This window comes from Alligator mississippiensis, chromosome 1 (assembly GCF_030867095.1).
Source record: "Alligator mississippiensis isolate rAllMis1 chromosome 1, rAllMis1, whole genome shotgun sequence".
Classification (NCBI taxonomy): Eukaryota; Metazoa; Chordata; order Crocodylia; family Alligatoridae; genus Alligator; species Alligator mississippiensis.
In genome coordinates this window covers 137,083,699-137,104,052 of record NC_081824.1, presented here as the reverse complement: position 1 = coordinate 137,104,052, position 20,354 = coordinate 137,083,699, and the positions used below count along the sequence as shown (strand labels likewise).

At 44.7% G+C, this 20,354-nt stretch overlaps 1 protein-coding gene across 3 annotated transcripts in view; it reads left to right on the top strand.

Annotated features, from left to right (window-relative positions):
- The first annotated feature begins 2,414 nt into the window (after positions 1-2,414).
- The window catches only part of TAGAP (T cell activation RhoGTPase activating protein), a 105,996-nt gene continuing 88,056 nt past the window's right edge, over positions 2,415-20,354 (top strand). Inside the window, exons 1-2 of one of the 3 annotated variants that reach the window (XM_059714554.1) lie at positions 2,415-2,629; positions 18,793-18,852. In XM_059714554.1, the coding sequence (XP_059570537.1) occupies positions 2,558-2,629; positions 18,793-18,852 (132 nt within the window). In that variant the 5' untranslated portion in view covers positions 2,415-2,557. Of the gene's footprint in view, positions 2,630-18,792; positions 18,934-20,354 lie in introns of all 3 variants that reach the window. The other 2 variants (XM_059714550.1, XM_019479862.2) reach the window with 2 other exon arrangements.

Sequence of the window (20,354 nt, the reverse complement as noted above, 5' to 3'; positions counted from 1 at the left end):
GACCCGGCGCGCACAATTCAAATTTGTGGAGAGCAGATAGGAGCACAATTAGGTTATATTAAAACTTTGTTTAATAAAAGACAACACTTGTCAAGAAAGTAAATGGTAAATAATAGTTTGTATACCCGGATCTAGGTCAGAAATCACCAAGCTCAATACATCACAGTTATGGAATACAAGGGGCTATGTCATATCTTGAGTAATTGTTAATATGTCAAATCATCTCTTTTACTTAAGCATCTCCCTGTCACTCAACATGTTCAAAGGAGAGCAGACCACTATTGAACAATTATTTTTATTGTCATGTAAATCATTGCAACTAGGGCTTAGTGCAGACCTTCTCTGAGCAATGATGGTTTCCTCCAGTATGGTTTTCAGAGGATCCTTTCTCACTGGTATTCCTTGAGCATATTTTGGTTGTAAAACATGAACCCATTACAGCATTTGTATACACTCTGAACCCATGTTGCACATGTGTGTGTGGGTAGTGACACAAGGTACAAAAGAAGGGGTGAATCAGGCCCATCATGCTTTTATAGGAACTTCAGATCCAAAACTCCTTTCAAAACACATGGAATTCTTTCCTTTGACTTCCGCAGGAAATGGGTGGGCTTGTATCACCCTTGTCACACATGCTGGATTAGAAGGTGGAGTGGTTTAGAAATAAGTTACAAAACCTCTCTGTTGCAGATCACTGAAGGAGGAGCAATCTGGGTGATGGACATTGGCTAGTCTATACGATCTCAACATGGTGCCTGCATATACATGACAAGAGCTACCAGTGTAAGCAGGACTGGGTCGCCTCCCTACTAAGAGTCTCAAAGGTGAGACGTATCAGTGAGGAACTGTACTGTGATGTGATAAACTCCGGAGCATTTTGCTACATCTGCACATGCACCAGGGACAGCAGCAATTTGAGCTGGGGCTGAGCAGACCCAAGCTGGTAGGGGGCACAAGAGTCAGCCCCGGGCTCTGGGTGGCAGTGTCAGGTGGCAGAGGGGCTGGCTGGGGCATGAGGGTGCTGAAGTGCAGAGCTGTGTGGCTAGCTGGCAGGCAGTCCCCACACTTTAGCACCTTTGTGCCCCAGACAGCCCCAGTCACTGTCTACATGTGCATTTCAGTGCAGTTACTTACTCCACCATAAAATAGTTCTGTCCCCAACAGTACTATCTTATAGTAGTGTTAATTAATTTACCCTAATACCGTGTAGATGGTGACCCTTGAGCTAATTAGTCTATTCTGCAGTAAAGTGAATGTCTAAATGCACCCACTTTGGCTTAGTTTGTGTTGCAATTCCAAAGGCAGCCAGAAGCCCAGGGTGGCATGGGGTCAGTGGTGACTTCCTGCTGCCGCCCTGCCAACAGCAGGATTGCCTGGCTACAGAGGCAGCTGTTATTCCTCCCCACACTCCAGATCAGTACCTGGGGCTGCTGCTCCAGTTGCCCCACCCCAGTTATGCTACTATAACAGATACATTTTTCAGAACAAATACAAGGGCCTTCACTGCAACTTCCCATTGACAGGCTGTCTCTACATTCAAATGAATAAATAAGCAATGAATTAGTAAGTGTAGAAGACATACCTGTGTATATGAACCTGATCCAAAGGTGAAACCATGGGGAAAAAATGTTTTTAACATAAATTGGATTGAGTTTTGGTCCACTTTTATTACAAATATTTCAGGTATTTCTGACTCTTACACACTTTGCAATGCAGAGGAGCCTCCTTAATTTTAGACTTCTTTTCTCATGAAAAAAAAATCATTCAATACCCTGGAAAATAAATAAGATACATGAAAAAGAGCCAATCCAGTTGCTATTCAAGTCAATTAGAGTGTTCCCATTTACTTCAATGGAATGAAGATTTTGCCCATAATTATCTTTTACCTTCCATTGCCCTCTTATTCTTACATCTGTCATTGCTTTCTGTGTGAAATCTAATTTGAACTGGAAGTTCTTTAGGAACTTTTCAATTGCATTAATCCGTACATCTCTTGTACTGTATGAATTAAATGCAATTACTAAGGAAGCAAATAGAATAGTAAGAATCTGTCCTTTAAATACTCTCCTGCAAATGCACTAATTAAGGATTTGTAATGGACCCTTTGTATGTAACTAGGTAGGTGCCAACCAGTTGATGAGTGCCCCATTTTCCTCCAAACTTCATTCAGAGCGTCTTTGCTGATTTTCAAACTCCTGTCTCTCAGGCAGTAGCATGCAGCCGAAAGCTGCTCTAAGAGGCTTCGTGGCAAATTCTTATGAATGTTCAGTATCATTACAGCCTCAAAGGGCTTCAGACTAGCCTAGTTTATCATATGAACATAACTAGTTTATAATGTTTCTATTATTGCTGTTAGCAACCTTAGCTGGTCACTTGGACTTTGTAACCAGTTGCCAGAGTAGCTCCTCCTACTGTGTTTGTGTGTGCTCACAGCTTGGTACAGTATCTCCTGCTCATTCACACGGGATGGAATGGTTAGTCCAGTGTCCTCTCTCCTATTTCAGCTTTTATACACACTTGTAAACTCAGTTCCTATTATAGTTGGATCAGCAGTACCATGTCTGGGCCACAGTGGCAAAGAGAAGTGCGAAGGGGAAGCTATGATGGCAATACTACTACAAAGAATCCGGTGAGTACTAGAAATTCTGTACTGAAATGCATGCACTATGCATCTTACACAGAAGGATGTCAGATCAAAAGAAGAAAGGGAAAGAAATGTATGTAAAAAGCATATATCTGAGCATGAAAGTGCTGTGCAGGTTTCAAAGCAAATTAAGATGCTATATAGATATCTATAGATACCAATACTTGCTATAGAATAAAAGTTGCTGAGTTACATATGATGTTTCAGATATTATTTTGATTTTTTTCCTTTAATAATAACATGCAGCAGCCAAGGCTTTAGTGTAGAAATAAGCTTTGGTAATGTTCCTGACTGCAATTTTGTACTGTTGGGCTCATCATTGTTACATAGATACGACAGAGTTAGGCTTTGGATACCATGTTACAAAACCTTCTTTTATTTCAGAATGAAGAAAGCCACAGAGGTCAAGTGTTCAGCATGCTTTGGCCCAACAAACATATAATTACCCTCTACTTCATAGAAAATAAGAGGCTTCAGTGTATAGAATGTAAAGATTATGTTTGTTAATGCCTTTACAAATACCCTAAGTTTACAGGACAAGCAGAAAGAACAGCTTATAGGTTAAGAGATCCATGACAAATAAAAAACCCCTATCCATCCAGACGCAGATAATAGTTAGTGTAGAACAGAGAGGGGGGAATCAGAATAGAGGAGAAGGTTTAGATCATGTTGGTAGATGGAATAAAACTCTTGATTATGTTTAACCTTGTGAGGCACCATTAACACAGCACAGCACCATCAGGGAGTCTGATCTGAGATCAGGAGCAGACCACGAATGCCCAGCCTGTGTCTCAGCTGCAGTATGAGCAGCACTCAGCAGGGGCAAGGAGCCTACAATATAGATCCATAGATTTTAAGGCCAGAAGAGACCATTAGATCATCAGAGTGAGGAGGCTGCTGGGAAAACAAAAAGACAATTGCCAGGGACAAGTCTGTGCACTAAACCATGATGTTTAATCAGATCTGAGCATCATGTATACAATCCTGGATCAACAGATTTGTCAACTTTTAAAAATATGCTTTCGCCTTTCTCCAGAAAACCCCAAATTCAGAAGTGTGTTAGTGGCAGTGAGCACAAATAGGGATAAAGACATGAAGACCTGTATATTATAAAAACAAGTAGCTGCAGTTCCAGATCTGACAATAAAAACTAGAAAGTGAAATTTACATGTCTGATCAGGCTTCTTGCTGCTGCTGAGACGTAAGGCTAGGAACACCACAGGCAGACATGAAAATACATTAGAATAGTGACTCAAGTCACCCCTCAGAAAATGCTAGTTCTTAGTTTTCACTCTTTTTTTGTTTTACTACAGAAAAATAGAGCAATTCTTTCCAAGTTCTTTATAAAAGACCGCAACAGGGCAGAAGGGTTTTAACACTATGAAATCGTATTTGAAAACTTTGGTTTTGTACTGTGAATATTTGCTCATCTAACAACATTACTGTTGTTTAACATCCTGCAGTACCCCTGAAAGGATCTCAAGGCACCCAGGGTGCTCTGGCACCCTGATTTAAAATCACTGCAATAGACAACCCATTTACTTTGGTAGAATGAGTTTCTCTGCTGTAAACAAAAAGCTGACAGATGACACAAATGCATGGTTGTAATTGTTGCACTGATTTGACCCTCAAATCCAGGGTAAAATTACCCCAGGAAAGATCTGAAGTAAAAATTCACCAACTTAGGTGTATCAGTATAGATGTTATCTGTGCAGACAGTGAACAAGCCTCTGGTTTCAGTGGTGTTATAGCAGTGTGAAACTAGAAGAACACAGTAGCGAATTAAGCCCTTCATTTTATTTATATTTATTTCTTTCCAGCATTGAGACCTAAAATGACATTAGATCCTCTACAAATGTTCAGGAGAAGATACCAGTCAGTATGATATTACATTTGTAAGAGACAAGTAGGATTTGTTACCATTCCAGTCTTGTTCACTTCTATGAGCAGGAGCTCTCCTGCTAGTATAAATCCATTGACTTTACTGGAGCTGGATCAATTTACAGCAAGCAAGAATCTGGACCCAAGTGCTCTGCATTCATGGCACTGAGAGGGAACAGGGGGAAAGTATGTGGGAACGAGCAATCCCAATACAAAACAAACTCCTGCAGTAATTTATTACTCCTGAGACCGTAAGTCATGCAGAAGGCAGGGCAAATATGCACTTTATAGACTAACTAAATAATATAGAGAGTATAAACTTTTGTGAACTTGAGTTCACTTCATCAGATGCTGTGAAAGGACAGTACAGAGTAGTGTATAAAGCAGCCTGAGTGACTGGACGACAAAAGATTGGAAGGGAGGAGGGAGAGAAAGGGGGACAGTGCTGGAAGAGACAAACAAATGACAAACCTATAGGAGCAAAGGGGCCACAAAAGCTAACCCAGGTAATGGGATAATAATCCATAGTCCCTGCTTCAACCAGATTTAACACAATCCAATCTGTGGATTATTTCTTGTTCCACAACTTCCCATTCAAACTGGTTTTTAAAATTTTGCTGCCTGAAAACAGCAATCCTGAGGTCAGCAATGGAACATTCGGGGAGGTTGACGTGCTCTGCCACAGGCTTTTGTCTCTTTCTGCAGCTGATGTCAGATCAGTGTTCATTCATTCTTGCATGTAAAAATTGCCCTGTCTATCCAATGTAGACAAAAGAGGGGCACTGTAAGCAAATGGTACATTGGTAGAGTTTCAGGTAAATAAACCTTGGATGTTGTACTCCTTGTTATTCAGGCTAGCAGTGATATGGTCTGAAATGATGTGGGGGCACAGAAGGCATCTGGGTCCATTGCAAGGCCTGGTGTTAAGGACCAGAGTGTGGGTGGTCTTGCTTAGTAGTTAGGCACCTGAAGCATAGGTGCAGTCTGGCTTGATTTCCTAGGAGCTGAGGGTACAGATGTGTCCGGTGCCAGAACTGGAACGAGGAGCCACAGCCGAAATTAAGACAGACTGGAGTCAAAAGCTGAAGCTAGAGACAGGGTAACCCCAGAGTTAACCAGGATCAGAAACGAAAAGTCAGAGATGGATATCTAACCAGATTCAAGAGCAGAAGACTAGAATCAGGGGGTGCGCCAAGGGTCCTCCCAGAATCAAAACCAGAGAAACAGCAAGGAAGCACACAGAAGGTTAGAAGCAAGAGCCCTTGGCCTTGGCCTTGGCCTTGGCCTTTGATACTGCCAGCTGGGCCTGGCTGTTAAGGGTTGATGATGGTGGGGCCTGCTACCTGTGGCCTCAGGGGACTGGCTCCCCTGATTACATCAGCCCAACTGGAACCAGAGCATTGCTCTGAGCTTATTGCATGGGGCACCTATTCAGGGGATGAATTTCCCCAATCTTCTGATTGTGACCAGCTAGGTCCAGGGTTCTGGTCTGGCCTCATTACACATGGTGCCTCAGTGAGGAGGAGAATTGAGTAGTCTGTTGCTTGAAATATAGACCATCCCCAACCTTGAAAGGTGTAAGCCAAGACAGGTTTGTCCTCCATGGCTGCCTTGAGATGGCCATCCTTTCCCAGGTAGGGTTGGAGGTAGTTAATGATATGTCTAAGGTATTCAAGCAGAGGGATTCTGTTGTCCTTGTCCCAGGGCTGGTACTGCAGCAGGTGAAAGCAAGGTCCAAGTCTGGCTTTGCTGATCTGAATGGCTATGGTTTTAGGATTGTGTTGCAATTGTAGGAATCCCTATTCCAGATCTGTAAGGTGTTCATCCTAGTCAGTGGAATCAGAGGAGATATGGTTGTAACCAAGTTGGCTGTAGATGATTAATCTAGTGGTGTGTGAGGTATGCCAGGGGAATGAGAGGGCAAATTCAGAAGGAACTGACTTTAAGGTCTGTCATAAAAATGTTGGCATATTAGTAATTTATACACATACCTTTTTGTCCCATGATGCACCAGAGATCCACTGCTTTGGAGCAGATGAATCGCGTCTGCTCCACACATGAGTTGATGCGAACTGCACTGTACCATATGCAGTTGTACAAGTGTTGATCTGCGCACCAGCGCACAGAAAATAGCGGCAATACACTTTTGAACTAAAACACCTCCAATGTGTTTTAGTTCAAAAGAGCGCCGCTGCCATTTTCTCAGTGCTGACGCACATTTTGCCGCTTGTACAACTGCAAGCAACCCAGCAAAGCACCCAGCACTGCGGCGTTTGCATGTGTAAAAATGCCCATTGTGCCCATGGTAGTCCCTTTTGTTCGTGGGTAGCGGGAATACCCAGATCTGAATTAGTTGTATGAGAGAACAGAGTGGGAGAGTAACAGAAACAAAGGCAGTTTTCTCATCAGGGAAAGCGTTCCTTATGGTTTGTAATCTATCCTCATGGGGGACGTTGGGGTACAGAAACATGACATCCATGGTAAATAATAATAGGTTCGCTGAAAGCTGGTCAACGGAGCCCAGCTTCTTTTAGAAAACAGTCAAAACAGGAACTGTTTCATTGCTAAAGGGATAAAATAGGGCTCAGCCAGGGCCACTCCTTCCTCTCAGCACTTATGAAGGCCACAAAACACGCAACACGCTGAGGGCATTATGACATTTCGAAGGGAGGAACCAGCCAGACTCTAGCCAACCAAAATCTGCTAAGACATCACTGGCCTTGGGTAAATTCTGGACAATTCAGACTGGGCTTTCCCTACCTTAGGCTGAGTGGCTCTTCTTCAATCCCCCTCCCTCAAAGATGCCCTCTCAGCCTCACTCTGCTCCTTCCCCTCTTTACCTAATACTTCCCTGTTCTGTTCCCCTCACTCCCCTTCCCTTCCCTTCCCTTCCCTTCCCTTCCCTTCCCTTCCCTTCCCTTCTTCAACTTAGCTCAAGTTCTCATTAAGTAACCAAAACAAAATGCCACAGAACAACATCTGACCCAGGGATCTGTGGGAAGTGGGAAGGGGAAGGCACAGTGGTGCAGTTGTACACCCCTTTGATTCCTGCTCCACCCAAACTTTAAAACCAACTTCCTGGAAGGGGCAGTAGCATTTCTAGTCAGGTAGTGCCAAGAGAGCCCATTGACTTCTGTTATCTCCCTGATTCCTGTTAATCTCTCTTCACTCCATCAGTGTTAACAATCCTCTTTCCTTTTTAATGAGTTTGATTTTTCATTATTCACGCCATCCTTTCTGCAATGTTGCTATCTGTTAGCTCTTCCTGGTAATGTGTCTCTTCTATTTCACAGCCCTGCAGACAGTTTTAGCTTTAGCTAAAAACCTTAACTCAGGAGTGGTAGATTAACTCAGGTTTATAAATGATTGACAGGAAAGTATTGGAAGCATTGTCAAGACACTTAAGAATGATAGATTTTGTTTGATGAATCTGAATAACTGATGTACCTTTAGCTGTAACAAACTACAGCACTAATAATACAATATCCTGTGACTTTTTGCCCAGTTTGTTGTGCTTTTTTAAACAGTATCTATGCACCCATTTGCTAGAGTACATTCCAATAGTTATATGTGTTTTTTGTTTTGATCTTAAACTGAATTATATAGTGCTAGCCTCCTGCCATATTAGTAAAACTTCTAGTTTGTCTTTAATTGGAGAAAACAAGTGTTGTGTTATATGTGATGATGTGCCACACCATCTATGCGCCTCTTTTCAAAATCTTAGATCCACCCATGATCTGACCTGCTGCTTGACACTGGCCATAGACTTCAACTGCACTTCACTCTGGAGTGAAAATAGGCTGGTTTCTAGTAGAGAAGCCATATCCTGCCCCCTTCCTGTCCCAGCAATGCTCAGTAATGGCCTGAGCACAACTGAAGAGACAACTGTAAAGGAAACATTTATAGCAGGAACTCTTCATTGAATCTGAACTTAGGAGGCAGCCAGGGCTAACTCTTGACATTTTTTGTTTTGTTTGCATCAGTAAAGTGCTGTTAATCTTGGCTTACACAGTACAAAAACATTGCAGCACAGCTAGGTTAAATTAATGATCATCTGAACCTCTGAAATTTTCTCAGTGTTTGTACAGCATTAAATACACTGTCAGCCTTTAAATAGCAACTGCATTAGAGTGCTTAATGTTTAACTGCAACAAAACACCAAACCCTGTAGGTCTTGTCTTCAATAGCAGGGACGATGCACAGGTGACTAAACCTGACTTTTGACTCTCGGTTGCATGGCACTCACTTCAAAAATGGGAGATGATCTTGACAGCTTCAGAGAGAAACATCTCACTGGATTTCATAGCATCACTTTTTGCTTCCCAATAGTTTAAACAGAGGATAAGCAGCAAGTCTGATATGGGTAGGAGGTACATGCTATTCATAAAAAGAAGACTTAATAAGTGAAAGCTGGAGTTAAACCCTAGTAATCTTCACTTTGTTACCATGTGATGTTTCTGCTTCACCTAATCCATGCAGTTAGATGGCATTTCTCATGCCATCATTTTCCAAGTATAGTTTCCTTTCCCTCGTGCTGCCTTTCCCTCCTCCTTCCCAGCCTTCATCAGCTGCAGTAAAACTAGGCAGGGAAAAGCACAGAAGATCATCCATGCAATATAAATTGGAAGAAGATTCCAAAAATCTTCAAGCAGGTTCTCTTTGTCCTATCCTGCAGTAGCAGGCACAGCTTGTTTTGACAATCAGTCATACTCAGTGTTAGAACTGGACTGTCTCTCAGAACACCCTTGTTTAAGGAAGAGACACTTCCTCAGCCTGACAACAGGTGTTTGTACCCGAAACCTTGCAAAGAAGAATTTTTCCAACTATTTTAGTTGGTTTAATGAAAGATACCGTGTTTACCCAAAGAACACTTGTTTGTCTTATTTAAGAAACAGCATTTAATTGCACCACTGCTGGGGGAGCCCAGCAAGCCAGTGCAACTCAGACAGGCAAAATTCTTCCCCTGTTCATAGATTCATAGATGCTAGGGTCAGAAGGGACCTCAACAGGTCATCGAGTCCGACCCCCTGCCTGGGCAGGAAAGAGTGCTGGGGTCAGATGACCCCAGTCAGACACTTATCCAGCCTTCTCTTAAAGACCCCCAAGGTAGGGGAGAGCACCACCTCCCTTGGAAGCCCATTCCACATTTTGGGCACCCTTACTATGAAGAAGTTTTTCCTGAGGTCTAACCTAAATCTGCTCTCTGTCAGTTTGTGACCATTGTTCCTTGTTACACCAAGAGGCACCCTGGTGAACAGAGCATCTCCAATCCCTTGCTGTGTCCCCCTAATGAATTTGTAGGTGGCCCCCTACACTTTGGGGAGATGGCCTCTTCTGAAGAAATTATTTCCACTAGCCCATCTGGTCTGGATAATTTAATGAGCAGGTACACTCAAGGCTCAAACAATTTCCCAGCCCCTTTGTGCTGCTCCTCATCTACCTGCCCATTGCAGCTGGTGGAGTAGCAGTTTCAGAATGCCTGCAGCCCATTGGCAAGCATAGGGCTTCGCCTGGCCCCCCATCATTCTTGACCGGCAATTGGTTAGTACATTATATTTACACCATAGCAAGGGACTTAAAACATGAGTGTCCATGTGTTAAAGCTCATTAACTCATGCTAAGTTCCCTCTGAAAGTCTCAAAGTTACCCCACTTCAAGCAAGGATTAACTCTGGGCCACGCTACCCAGGTCATATTAAAGTAACTTCAGTCTGCTCCACAGAGATAAAACGAGCAATTTGCAGTGCTCCTGCATCCGAGGATACACTACTCAGTACCTCCTCACACGCGCGCGCGCGCACACACACACACACACACACCCCTCTGCTCTGTGGATGAATTTCCACCTTCCTGAACTCCACTGTCCAGGCAGTAGTACTGCTTAAGAGCCAGTGGGGCCCTGCCAGTGCCAGAAGGGGAATTACTCCATGTTCCCACCACTGCAACCACCCTCCCCAATCCGCTGTCTTCCCAGTGCAGGGATAGAGCCCAGGTGTCATGGCTCTTGGTCACACCCCTACTCGCCAACCCTCTAGTGGCAAGTCAGATCTGTGTAGGCAAGAAATAGTATTAACCCTTAATATGTGCCTGCTCACAGCACATTTCAACTTTAACACAATTTTCTACAGATTTACTATGGTTTAAGTGTACCATATAACTTTGCCCTTAAATTCTTCAGTTTGCTTCATTTTTACAATTCCCTGTTTGCCATCTCACTTTTTGGGGGTTTTTTATTTTGGGGTTTTTTTTTCTTTTTTTCTATAAACTTACTTTGCTGATCATCAAGTACAGCTATACAGATAGTAATGAAAGGACCTCTCTTTAATGCTGTACTGCAAATTTCTATCTCCCCCCTCACCTCAGGTGAATATTTTTGACAGGTTATCTAAAGTATTCATTTTGTTGTGTTTTCATCACTGTCACTAACTATGATGGCAAAAGGAATCCCAACGGATTACAGGTCTAGGCTGGTACCTTTTCTGGGCAATTTTGGAAACTGGGGGAAAAAACAGCACACACAAGCCCAACATTTTAAAAAATGTATGGCCAATTTGAAACACCTTAAGGGGGTCTGATTTTCAGAAAGTGCTGAGGCACCCAGCCTCTGAAAATATGGTCCCTTAAAGTTTCCTCCAAGTGAAAGCCTTGCTTAGCCCCTGTACTTCTGGGTGATAACAGGTTTAGCACAGATGGAATCAAACACTAACAAGTCTCTAACTAAGCACAAAAGAACTGAGATTTTCCACAGGTGTATAATTTTGCTGCAGATTTTTCACGGGAACAGTAAAAAAAACACACATCCTTGAAACCTCCTTGAAACCCTCCCCATGCCTAACTTGAAGGCCTTGCAGCAGGCCATGGGGTACCCTAGAGTTTCATAATAAGTACCTGTAATGTTTTTTTTAATCATAGCCAAAATCTCATTTCTTTAATAATATTCTTGGAAGCGGCTGAATCAGTTTTGCTAAAAGTTTCCAAATATAGTCAGTCTTAGATAGGGACCTTCAGCCTGACATAGAAAATTTCACCTCAAACAGTTAAAGTTTGCCTAAGCTATAAATTACTGAAAATGGGTCTTATAATGGGAAATGTCAGGCAACCCAACCTGTAGGTGGCAATTGTGGAATCAGAAAAAATATATGCCTTAAACTTTGATTATTTTAGTTATAAGATGACATAACCGCTTTGTGTAGAATTGCTGGCTCGGTACAGTAGAACAGATAAGGGCAAGTGTTTGTTCTTTGTAACTCTTCTGCAAATGCTTCGCTCACCGCGGCCTTAAAGGTAAAAAAAAAAAAAAAAGTATATACAAAGTAGATTTCCAGGTACAAGAAGGAGGTTTGTGAACTAACCCTATCTCCCCCATGATTCCCATCCTGATAACAGCAAAGAAATAATGAAGTAATATTATAGCCGCTTTTCATGCTAATTTCACTATATGATCACGTGAGTTGTAAGCAACTGTTAAAAAGTATATAAGCCTCCTGATTTTGCTCTTGGGGGGGGACCCCTTCCAAGTGCTTGGGAAATCCATGTCACTTTAGAATTCCCCCTACAGCTGTAGTTTCTTTTAAATAAAAGCTTCTGCTGACCTGACCCAAAAGTACTCTGTGTGTGTTTCCACGACACAATACTAACTCGTTGCATAATACTTGTAAAATATTTTGATGGTTTTGAAAAATGGCCCCAGCAAGCCAGATAAATTCAAAGTACTAATATTAATCCCAAAACAGTGTTGAATACTAGCTGAAAAAGCAATAAAGTTGGTTGTACATTGTCCATCTGAAAGGACTAATGCTAAGCTAGATATTTTTTTGACAGACAACTTCAAAACTAGTAAAAATAGCAGCTTCTCAGAAGTCCATCAACTACTCAGCATGTAATCAAGCCAGGGGTGTGGTACTGGCATGACTGCCTGTTTTGCTCCCAGATCTTAGCAGCCACTAACAAGTTAGCTTCCAGTGTGCAATAAGAAGGGACTTTGATCTAAATTATCTACAAGTTGCATTGTTTAAAGGAGAAAGGAGGGATTGCTGCTAGAATATTCAACTTCTGTGTTGTCAGTTTACCTTTGTACATCAAACCTGAGCCTTCTCCATGGCTCAAACCCTACAAAACTCCAGGCTTAATTCTGTCCAGAGCCCAATTCTGTAGATTCAGCACAACCTTAGGGACAAAAAAATTTAATATTTTTTTCATAAAGTTATAACAAAAATACTGTAAGCATTTTATAAGAAATAAAAAGGCAAGATAAGTTGGGGAGCGGAGGGTATCATTGATAAAGGTGATCAGTAGCAGTGAGAAGATCCAGTGAGCTGGAAGGTGTTACAGATCTTTCCATTGCTGTGACAGTCTGCCATCTTACTTCCTTTGTACTTAGAAGAACTAGGCCAGAAGAGAGAATTTTCCCCTTAACGTATGCTAGATTGGCACATTTGTAAGGTTGGAGGTAAATGTAACACTTTCTCATACCCCTCAGGTCTATTGGGGCTTTGCCAACCTGACAGTTTTTTCCACCAATTCTTTCTATTACCAATACCCCTTCAGCTGTTTCTGCGTTAGCCATGTTGAGAGCCTTACTATATGCGGTTTGTTAGACCCAGCAGAAATGAAATTGGTTCTAAACAGTTCAGAGCAAGAATGCTCTGCATGATGCTAGGCAGGGCATCAGAGCCCAACAAGACTCCACATGGTGTTGGCAGCAGTGGGGATTTTTTATAAACTAGTTTCACAAGGATTTAGTCTAATGTTTTTTAATGGTTTGCACACAGAATAGCTCATTCCAAACCCTGATCTACTTTTATTTGAAATATTTTCCATATATTGGTTTAATTCCCCATCTATCCCAGGACCACACTCTTCCTAGACTTAATCCTCTTTTGCTTAATCATTACATTAGATCCCTGACCTTTTTCATATCGGATTTAATTTCCTCACTAGGAAAAGAGGCCCCAGGCCAAGGAAAGGGGTAAGCAAGACAAATTTATTCTTATGCCTTGGCCAGCAGTCAGAATGCTCCTTCAGAAGCTGTTAATGAGCACCCAGCTGGGGTAATTAAGAAAAAAATCTATGCCTCGAGCAAAACAAGAAAATTAAGTTCTTTACACTAGACTAGCTCTTTTGTGCTAGTGCGGAAAAGTGAGTACTGTTGTTGTCTTCTATTCCTTTGTGACAAAGTATGTGTCAGGATTGATGAGCTAACTACATGCCCCACCGGACACAGCAGGAGCCATATTTAACACTTTCCCTGTAAGCAAGGAGTGCTTCCACTGCACAGAGAATCCACTCCAGTCCTCCTTGAAAGGAGGTCCCTTTGAATAGCATCACATTTCACAATCTCTTTCAGAGCTTCTTAGGGTGCTGACAGATGTGCAGGTCCCTGCTCTAACTCATGGCACTTTGCATAAAACACCACGAGTTAGAGCGCCATCCCTCCCCCCCGCGATCCAGCAGACATTCGTATGTTGGGCTGGGGTGGGGGAGGTGGAAATCAAGCCTGCATATAGGAGCCTGCCTACAGCAGAAGAGACACTCCTCTCTCCCAGCACTGGTGCTGTCTGCAGGAAGGGAGGGGGAAGAAGGGTAGGGCCGCAAGCTGTGGGGGCACTCCAATCCATCCACCCTCTAGCTCAGGCCAGGCAAACCCCAACTTGCAGCTTACTGCCCTTTCCTTACTGCAGACAGCACTGATAGCACAACAGATTAACTCTAGGGAATAGAAGTTCCCTAAGACACTCCAAAGTGGAGCAACTTTATCTGATCCCTCATTTGATGAGGGTTAATTTGTCACACAATCAGCCATTTGAAAAGTGCACTGAAGCTGTACATGTGTAACAGCACAGCTGTGGAGTATTTTCAGGGGGTAGATCACATGACAAATGTGACTTCTGTCTGTGCCTTTAGTCTCCTGACCTCTCTTCTTAGATACAAGTCAAGTAAGGAAGGGAAGAGAACCTTGTTTGGTGTTCTGCCACATGCCCTCTGCTCCCCATAAAAGCAGCAAGAGTTGAGGGAAGTCATGCATCACAGCAAGTGCTCTGCATGTCACTGACAGACCCAACGCTGTAGAATCATCCAGGAGCAGCAGGAAGGAATGAAACCAGATCACAAGGATGAAAACAGGAGAGGAAAGTATCCAGTGTAGAAATGGTGTTGCTCCCTGCATGCAGCTCAGGAAAGGAGCAGGTTACAGCTGTGCTGTCTCGCAGGAGGGCAAGGGCCAGACTGTGAGTGGAATTGTGTTCCTTGGGAATGTAAGCAGCATTGCTTTTCACCTGGCTTAGCACTCCTCCCACAGCAGTCAGCTTATTGGCAGGGGAGGGAAGCTGATCCATGGCTCTGCTTCCTCCCTACTCATGCATGCCTGCCTGTGCCCTGCCCACCCACGTGAAGGGAAGAACAGCTTGATGCTGGCTACCATTCTCAAACCCTGGCCCCAAGACTATCCCTGGGGTCTGGTGCTGCACGTAGCTCACGTAGGAGTCAGATGGTATTCTTTGTACCCAATTCACTTCCCTGAGTGGGTCTGTGACTGAACCACTAGAGACAGTTCCAGACAGCGCAGCTCAGATCCAACCCTGATACTTCCCAGAACGTGCAGGACTTCAGGTCACAGGTTTTGGTGTGAGCCCAAGCTATAACTAGGAATATCAGTCTGTTAGTCCTTGGCTCTATGTACCTGGTAGAACAAGCTGTTCAAGGGGACTGCGAAACAAGAGGCATTACTGAAGAACAATTAGCTTCATAATGGTTCAGGGACAGGAAACAAACTAGTTCTTGGCAGTAGTTTAACTGAAGCAATGGAGAAGGAACAGCTCTAAAGCTGTCAAAGTGCAGTTCCAGCCACCTGAACCACAAGAGCTCCCACCAGCTTCTGACACTGTTCATAGGAATTACAATGAGAACCAGAAACAAGATGAGACCCTGCAAGTGAGGAAGGGGTGCTTGGAGTCCAGCAAAGTGTTGCTCAAGTCCAAAAACATTGAAAACTAATGTATTAGTGTTCTACGTCATTAACTTTCCACAGCAAAAAAATTAGACTTGGTTGAAAATGCATGTTCTTACTGACAACAATACTCTAATAAAACACTTCTCAACCAGGCTGCCAGGGTACCCTGAGGCACCACAGGAAGTGGGAAGGGATAAGCAAGTGTAAGGAGATAAAGCAAATAAGTGCAAGGTCAGGCTCTCCCTGCCTGACCTCTCCCTTGCCCCTACTGCTCAGCCCCCGCCTGCAAAGAGCCCAGGTTGGGCTGCTTTAGCTCGCTCCCAGACCTCAGGCCCCTGGGTCCCCAACCCTGGGCTAGACTGCTTTCAATGCATTAACTTGCTGATCTGTGGATCCCTGACCCCAGCCTATGCTTTCTGACAGTGAGTGCCCCACCACGTTCCCTTCCATGGTCTCCACACCTCCCCCATAGCCACAACTTGGTCCTTCATTTAGCTTAGTCAAAACATAACCATGAATGCAATGGCTCTACAACAAACACCCTGCCTATGCCGAGCCAGTACTTCCCTACAAGCTATAAGTCCCCTTTAGCTCTTTCCTTACAGCTGTCTAGGACACCTCAGATGCTAGTCAGTCCATCTCCAACATCCATCACACTCAGAAACTCCTCTTCCTGCAGCTGCCAGAGCCAGACTACCTGCTTTGTTTCAGGCACTGGCCTTATATACCTACAAAGCCCCACCCCTTCCTGTCAGGCAGCTTCCTATCAGGTGGCTCATCCACAGGCAGGTTTCTGTTTTGGCTCAGTAGCCAGCCTGCTCTTCTTTGCTGTAGCTTAGCCCAGCTGCTTCCAGCTCCTTCTTCTGGACTGCCTAGATGTCTACCCCTCAACTGCTTACTCATGGGCAACTAGTTCATGGATACTCACTTCCCAGGGGTAGCTGCTGTCCCTGTTGCTTCTGGCCTGCTTACCTTGTAGTAGCTAGCTTTTGCTCAGCTTTTGGCCCCACACAGCAAGCTTGGCCTGCTGCTCTCTCCTTAAAGTAACAGGAGCCCCTGGCTCTCTGTTACAAGTGCCTTGAGTCTGAAAAGGTTGAGAACCACTAGTCAAATAAATCATGCATCTTTCAAAGGCTCAGTCATTTGCAGTCTTTCAGGAACATTTTGGCAGGAGAAGCACAAATACTTTCAGAATTGGTTTTTTTTCCCCCAAGTGTTGGTCCTGGAGCAGGGAAAAGAAAGAAACCTTTTGATTCCCAAATCCTATCAATGCTACCTCCCGCTGACTTCCAGCTACAAGAAGTGATGCTCATAGGGAGTGTCTATGGGCACTGGAAGGATGCCAGCCTGCTGTTCCTTGTGCTCATTGTATAGCATCCTAGCCTCTGACCAGTTACTCTACCCCCCTGGCCCTTGGGGCTCAGAGCACTACTAAACGTGCTCATGGAAAATTTAAACTGTCTACACAAATGCACTTGGGGGAGAGGATATCTTTGTATCTACTTCCCAGCAAGCCAGAGCAGGAGCAGACAGTTTGGCTCTCTCTAGGTATAGTCACAGCATTATCTTTCCACCTGCAGTAAACGTTGCTTCCCACAAGTAGCCCCACCCCAAATCAGTACCCTGCACTTCCCTCTGCAGTGACATCACTTAAAAAGCCAGCAGCACCAAATCCATAGTGAAGCAAGCACAACTATCCCACATCTTGTCATCTCTCCCCCACCACCCACCTTTCTGTTGACCTTGGCTGGATCTCATTTTGTCTCCTGCTATTCTTATGTTGGCATCAAAGACTGTTCACATCATCACATCATCTTCTACCTTTATGAGCCTCATGTCAACATTTAAGCACCTTCAAGAGCTGCAGAGTGCCTTGTAAAAACCTCTGCCATGTACATCATTCCTTAAATAAAAGTGCTCCATAGCACAAACTAGCATTCAGGTCACACCTGCAGTGTGCTTTGTCCCTGACAAACCACAGAAGCCCAGATTTGTAAAGGTACTTAAGCAATGAAGGATGCAGGTAGGTGCCTGCTGGATTTTTCAAGTGTCCACACGGAAAAATGAGCTCATGAATCTTTACAATATACTGCAGCTGTATCTGTGATATAGTGTAGACATGCCAGTGTCTGGGTTCATAATTCACATTAATCTCTTTTTTGAAAATCTTGCTAGGTGCCTATCTTCATCTTTAGAATCCTAAATAGGTTAATAAATCCTGCCCAAGGCCCTTTGCTGTGCAATACCCTGTAATGTTAGGCATCTACCACTAAGAGGCTCTCAGTCACTTTTCTTTTGCGCTCTCCAGTCTAACAGATTGCTTATGTTGCTGCCAGGCATGTTCTTCAAGTTGGGGATGGGGAGGGAATACACCTCCTTCTGTGGCTCTTCTACTAATGTTTCTGAGCCATTTCCAGTGCTGGTAGTTAACTGAGTTGCACACATTTTAAGCAGAGCTGAATTTGACCCTTTTTGAATACTGTGAAGCTGGCACAGTAGAAATCAAGAGTGCTTGCTGAATCCTTTTGGACTAGGCCTACCAAGCTGTTTTACCTGGTCTGCAAGGCTGATAGAGGGACCAGACATTTGTGGGCAGAGCAAGCAGGGCCGGGCCTGCTGCTGAAATTCAGGGCATGGAGTCCCAATGGGCATGTGTGACAGTGGCAGGGGGTGAGTGACAGCTATGTTAATCTTTACGCTGCTGCTGCCATTCTTGCCTCACTGCCCGGTCCAGATCCAGCCAGGAGGCTACATGCTGTCCAGATCCAGGCAACAAGGCGCTCTGCGGTCCAGAGACAGCCCAGGGTCACATGTAAATTTGACAGCCCAGTAAAGCTTCTAGTTTATTTTTAACTAGAGAAAAATCAGTGTTGTTTTATACATAATGATGCACCTCAACATCTGCACTCCCCTTTTCAAAATTCTTGACCCACCCTGGTAAGAACTATTCCGTTTAGAAGATGGCATGACTTATTAGTTACCTTTACTCTTCCATGAATGGGCAGATTTGAATATTAAGATTTAGGAACATTTTAAGACATTTGGGACTGTACTGAGTGGCTAGGGGTCTTGGCCTTCCAGAACCCAAGCCTCACGTCGAGCTGGGAACCTCTCAGGTCACTGCTCAGATCCTTGCTGGAGTGGGGGAGCCTCTCCTGCTGGCCACAGCTTCTTTTAGGGGATCCTGGAGCCCAGCAGGGAGCCTCTCCTGCTGGCCGCATGCCACACTGCTGAGGGTCCAACTGCTGCCTTCAGGTCCAACTCCTTCAGGCGCTTCTGGGGCAACTGCCCCCCGACTTCACCTCTGTTTTCTTGTGCAGGGACCGGGACTCCCCCACCAGATTCAAGACGGACTCAAGGGGAACGCCTCCAGACCTAAGGTTGAGGAGGACCGGGTTAGAGTACTTCTGGAGGGGCTGGACGTGTTCAGATCAGCAGATCCACATGCTCTCCACCCCAGGGTGTGCAGGGAGCTAGCAGGGGTTATTGCAGGGCCCTTGGCATGGCTTTACGAGTACTCGTGGTGCTCGGGCCAGGTGCCAGGTGATTGGAAGATAACCAATGTGGTCCCCATCTTGAAAAAAGGGAGGAGGGAGGACCCAGGCAACTATAGGCCCATCAGTCTTACCTCAGTCCTGGGGAAACTCTTTGAGAAGATCATCAAAGAGCACATCTGTGATGGGCCGGCATCGGGGATGATGCTCAAGGGCAACTGGCACGGTTTCATTAGGGGCAGATCATGTCAAACCAACCTGATTGCCTTTTACAATCAGGTCACAAAAGCATTGGATGCAGGTGTCGCCGTGGATGTAGTCTTTCTGGACTTCAGCAAGGCTTTTGACACTGTCTCCCACCCCATCCTCATTAAAAAACTAGGTGATTGTGGCATCGATGCCTACACGGTCAGATGGATTGCAAATTGGCTGAAGGGTCATACTCAGAGGGTGATGGTGGACGGGTCATATTCATCCCTGGGGGGAAGTGGGCAGTGGAGTCCCCCAGGGCTCGGTCCTTGGGCCCGCACTGTTCAATTTCTTTATCAGCGATTTGGACGACGGGGTGAAAAGCAACCTGTTTAAATTTGCTGATGATACCAAAATTTGGGGTGTGGTGGGCACACTAGTAAGGAGGGAAAGACTGCAGAAAGACCTGAATAGGTTGCAGGGGTGAGCTAACAAAAACAGGATGCGTTTCAATACTGACAAGTGCAGGGTGCTGCACTTGGGCAGCAGTAACAGGCAGCACACTTATAAGATGGGAAACTCCCTTCTTGAGAGCACGGAGGCAGAAAGGGATCTTGGAGTCATTATTGACTCCAAGATGAACATGGGCCGACAGTGCAAGGTCACGGTCAGCAGGGCCAACCGGACCTTATTGTGCATCCACAGGTGCATCTCAAGTAGGGCCAACGAGGTGATCCTTCCCCTCTACGTGACACTGGTCAGGCCACAGCTGGAGTACTGTGTCCAGTTCTGGGCACCCCACTTCAAGAGGGATGTAGACAACATTGACTGGGTCCAGAGGAGGGCCACCCACATGACCCGGGGACAGCAGGGCAGACCCTACAGTGAGAGGCTACGGGACCTGAACCTGTTCAGCCTTCACAAGAGAAGGCTGAGGGGGGACCTGGTGACCATCTATAAATTCACTAGGGGGGACCAGAAGGGTTTAGGGGAGACCTTGTTTCCCCTAGCGCCCCCCAGGATAACAAGGAATAACAGCCACAAGTTGTTGGAGAGTAGGTTTAGATTAGACATCCATAAGAACTACTTCACAGTCAGGGCGGCTAGGATCTGGAAACCACTTCCAAGGGAAGTGGTGCTGGCTCCTACCCTGGGGGTCTTTAAGAAGCGGCCTGATGCCTACCTGGTAGGGGTCATTT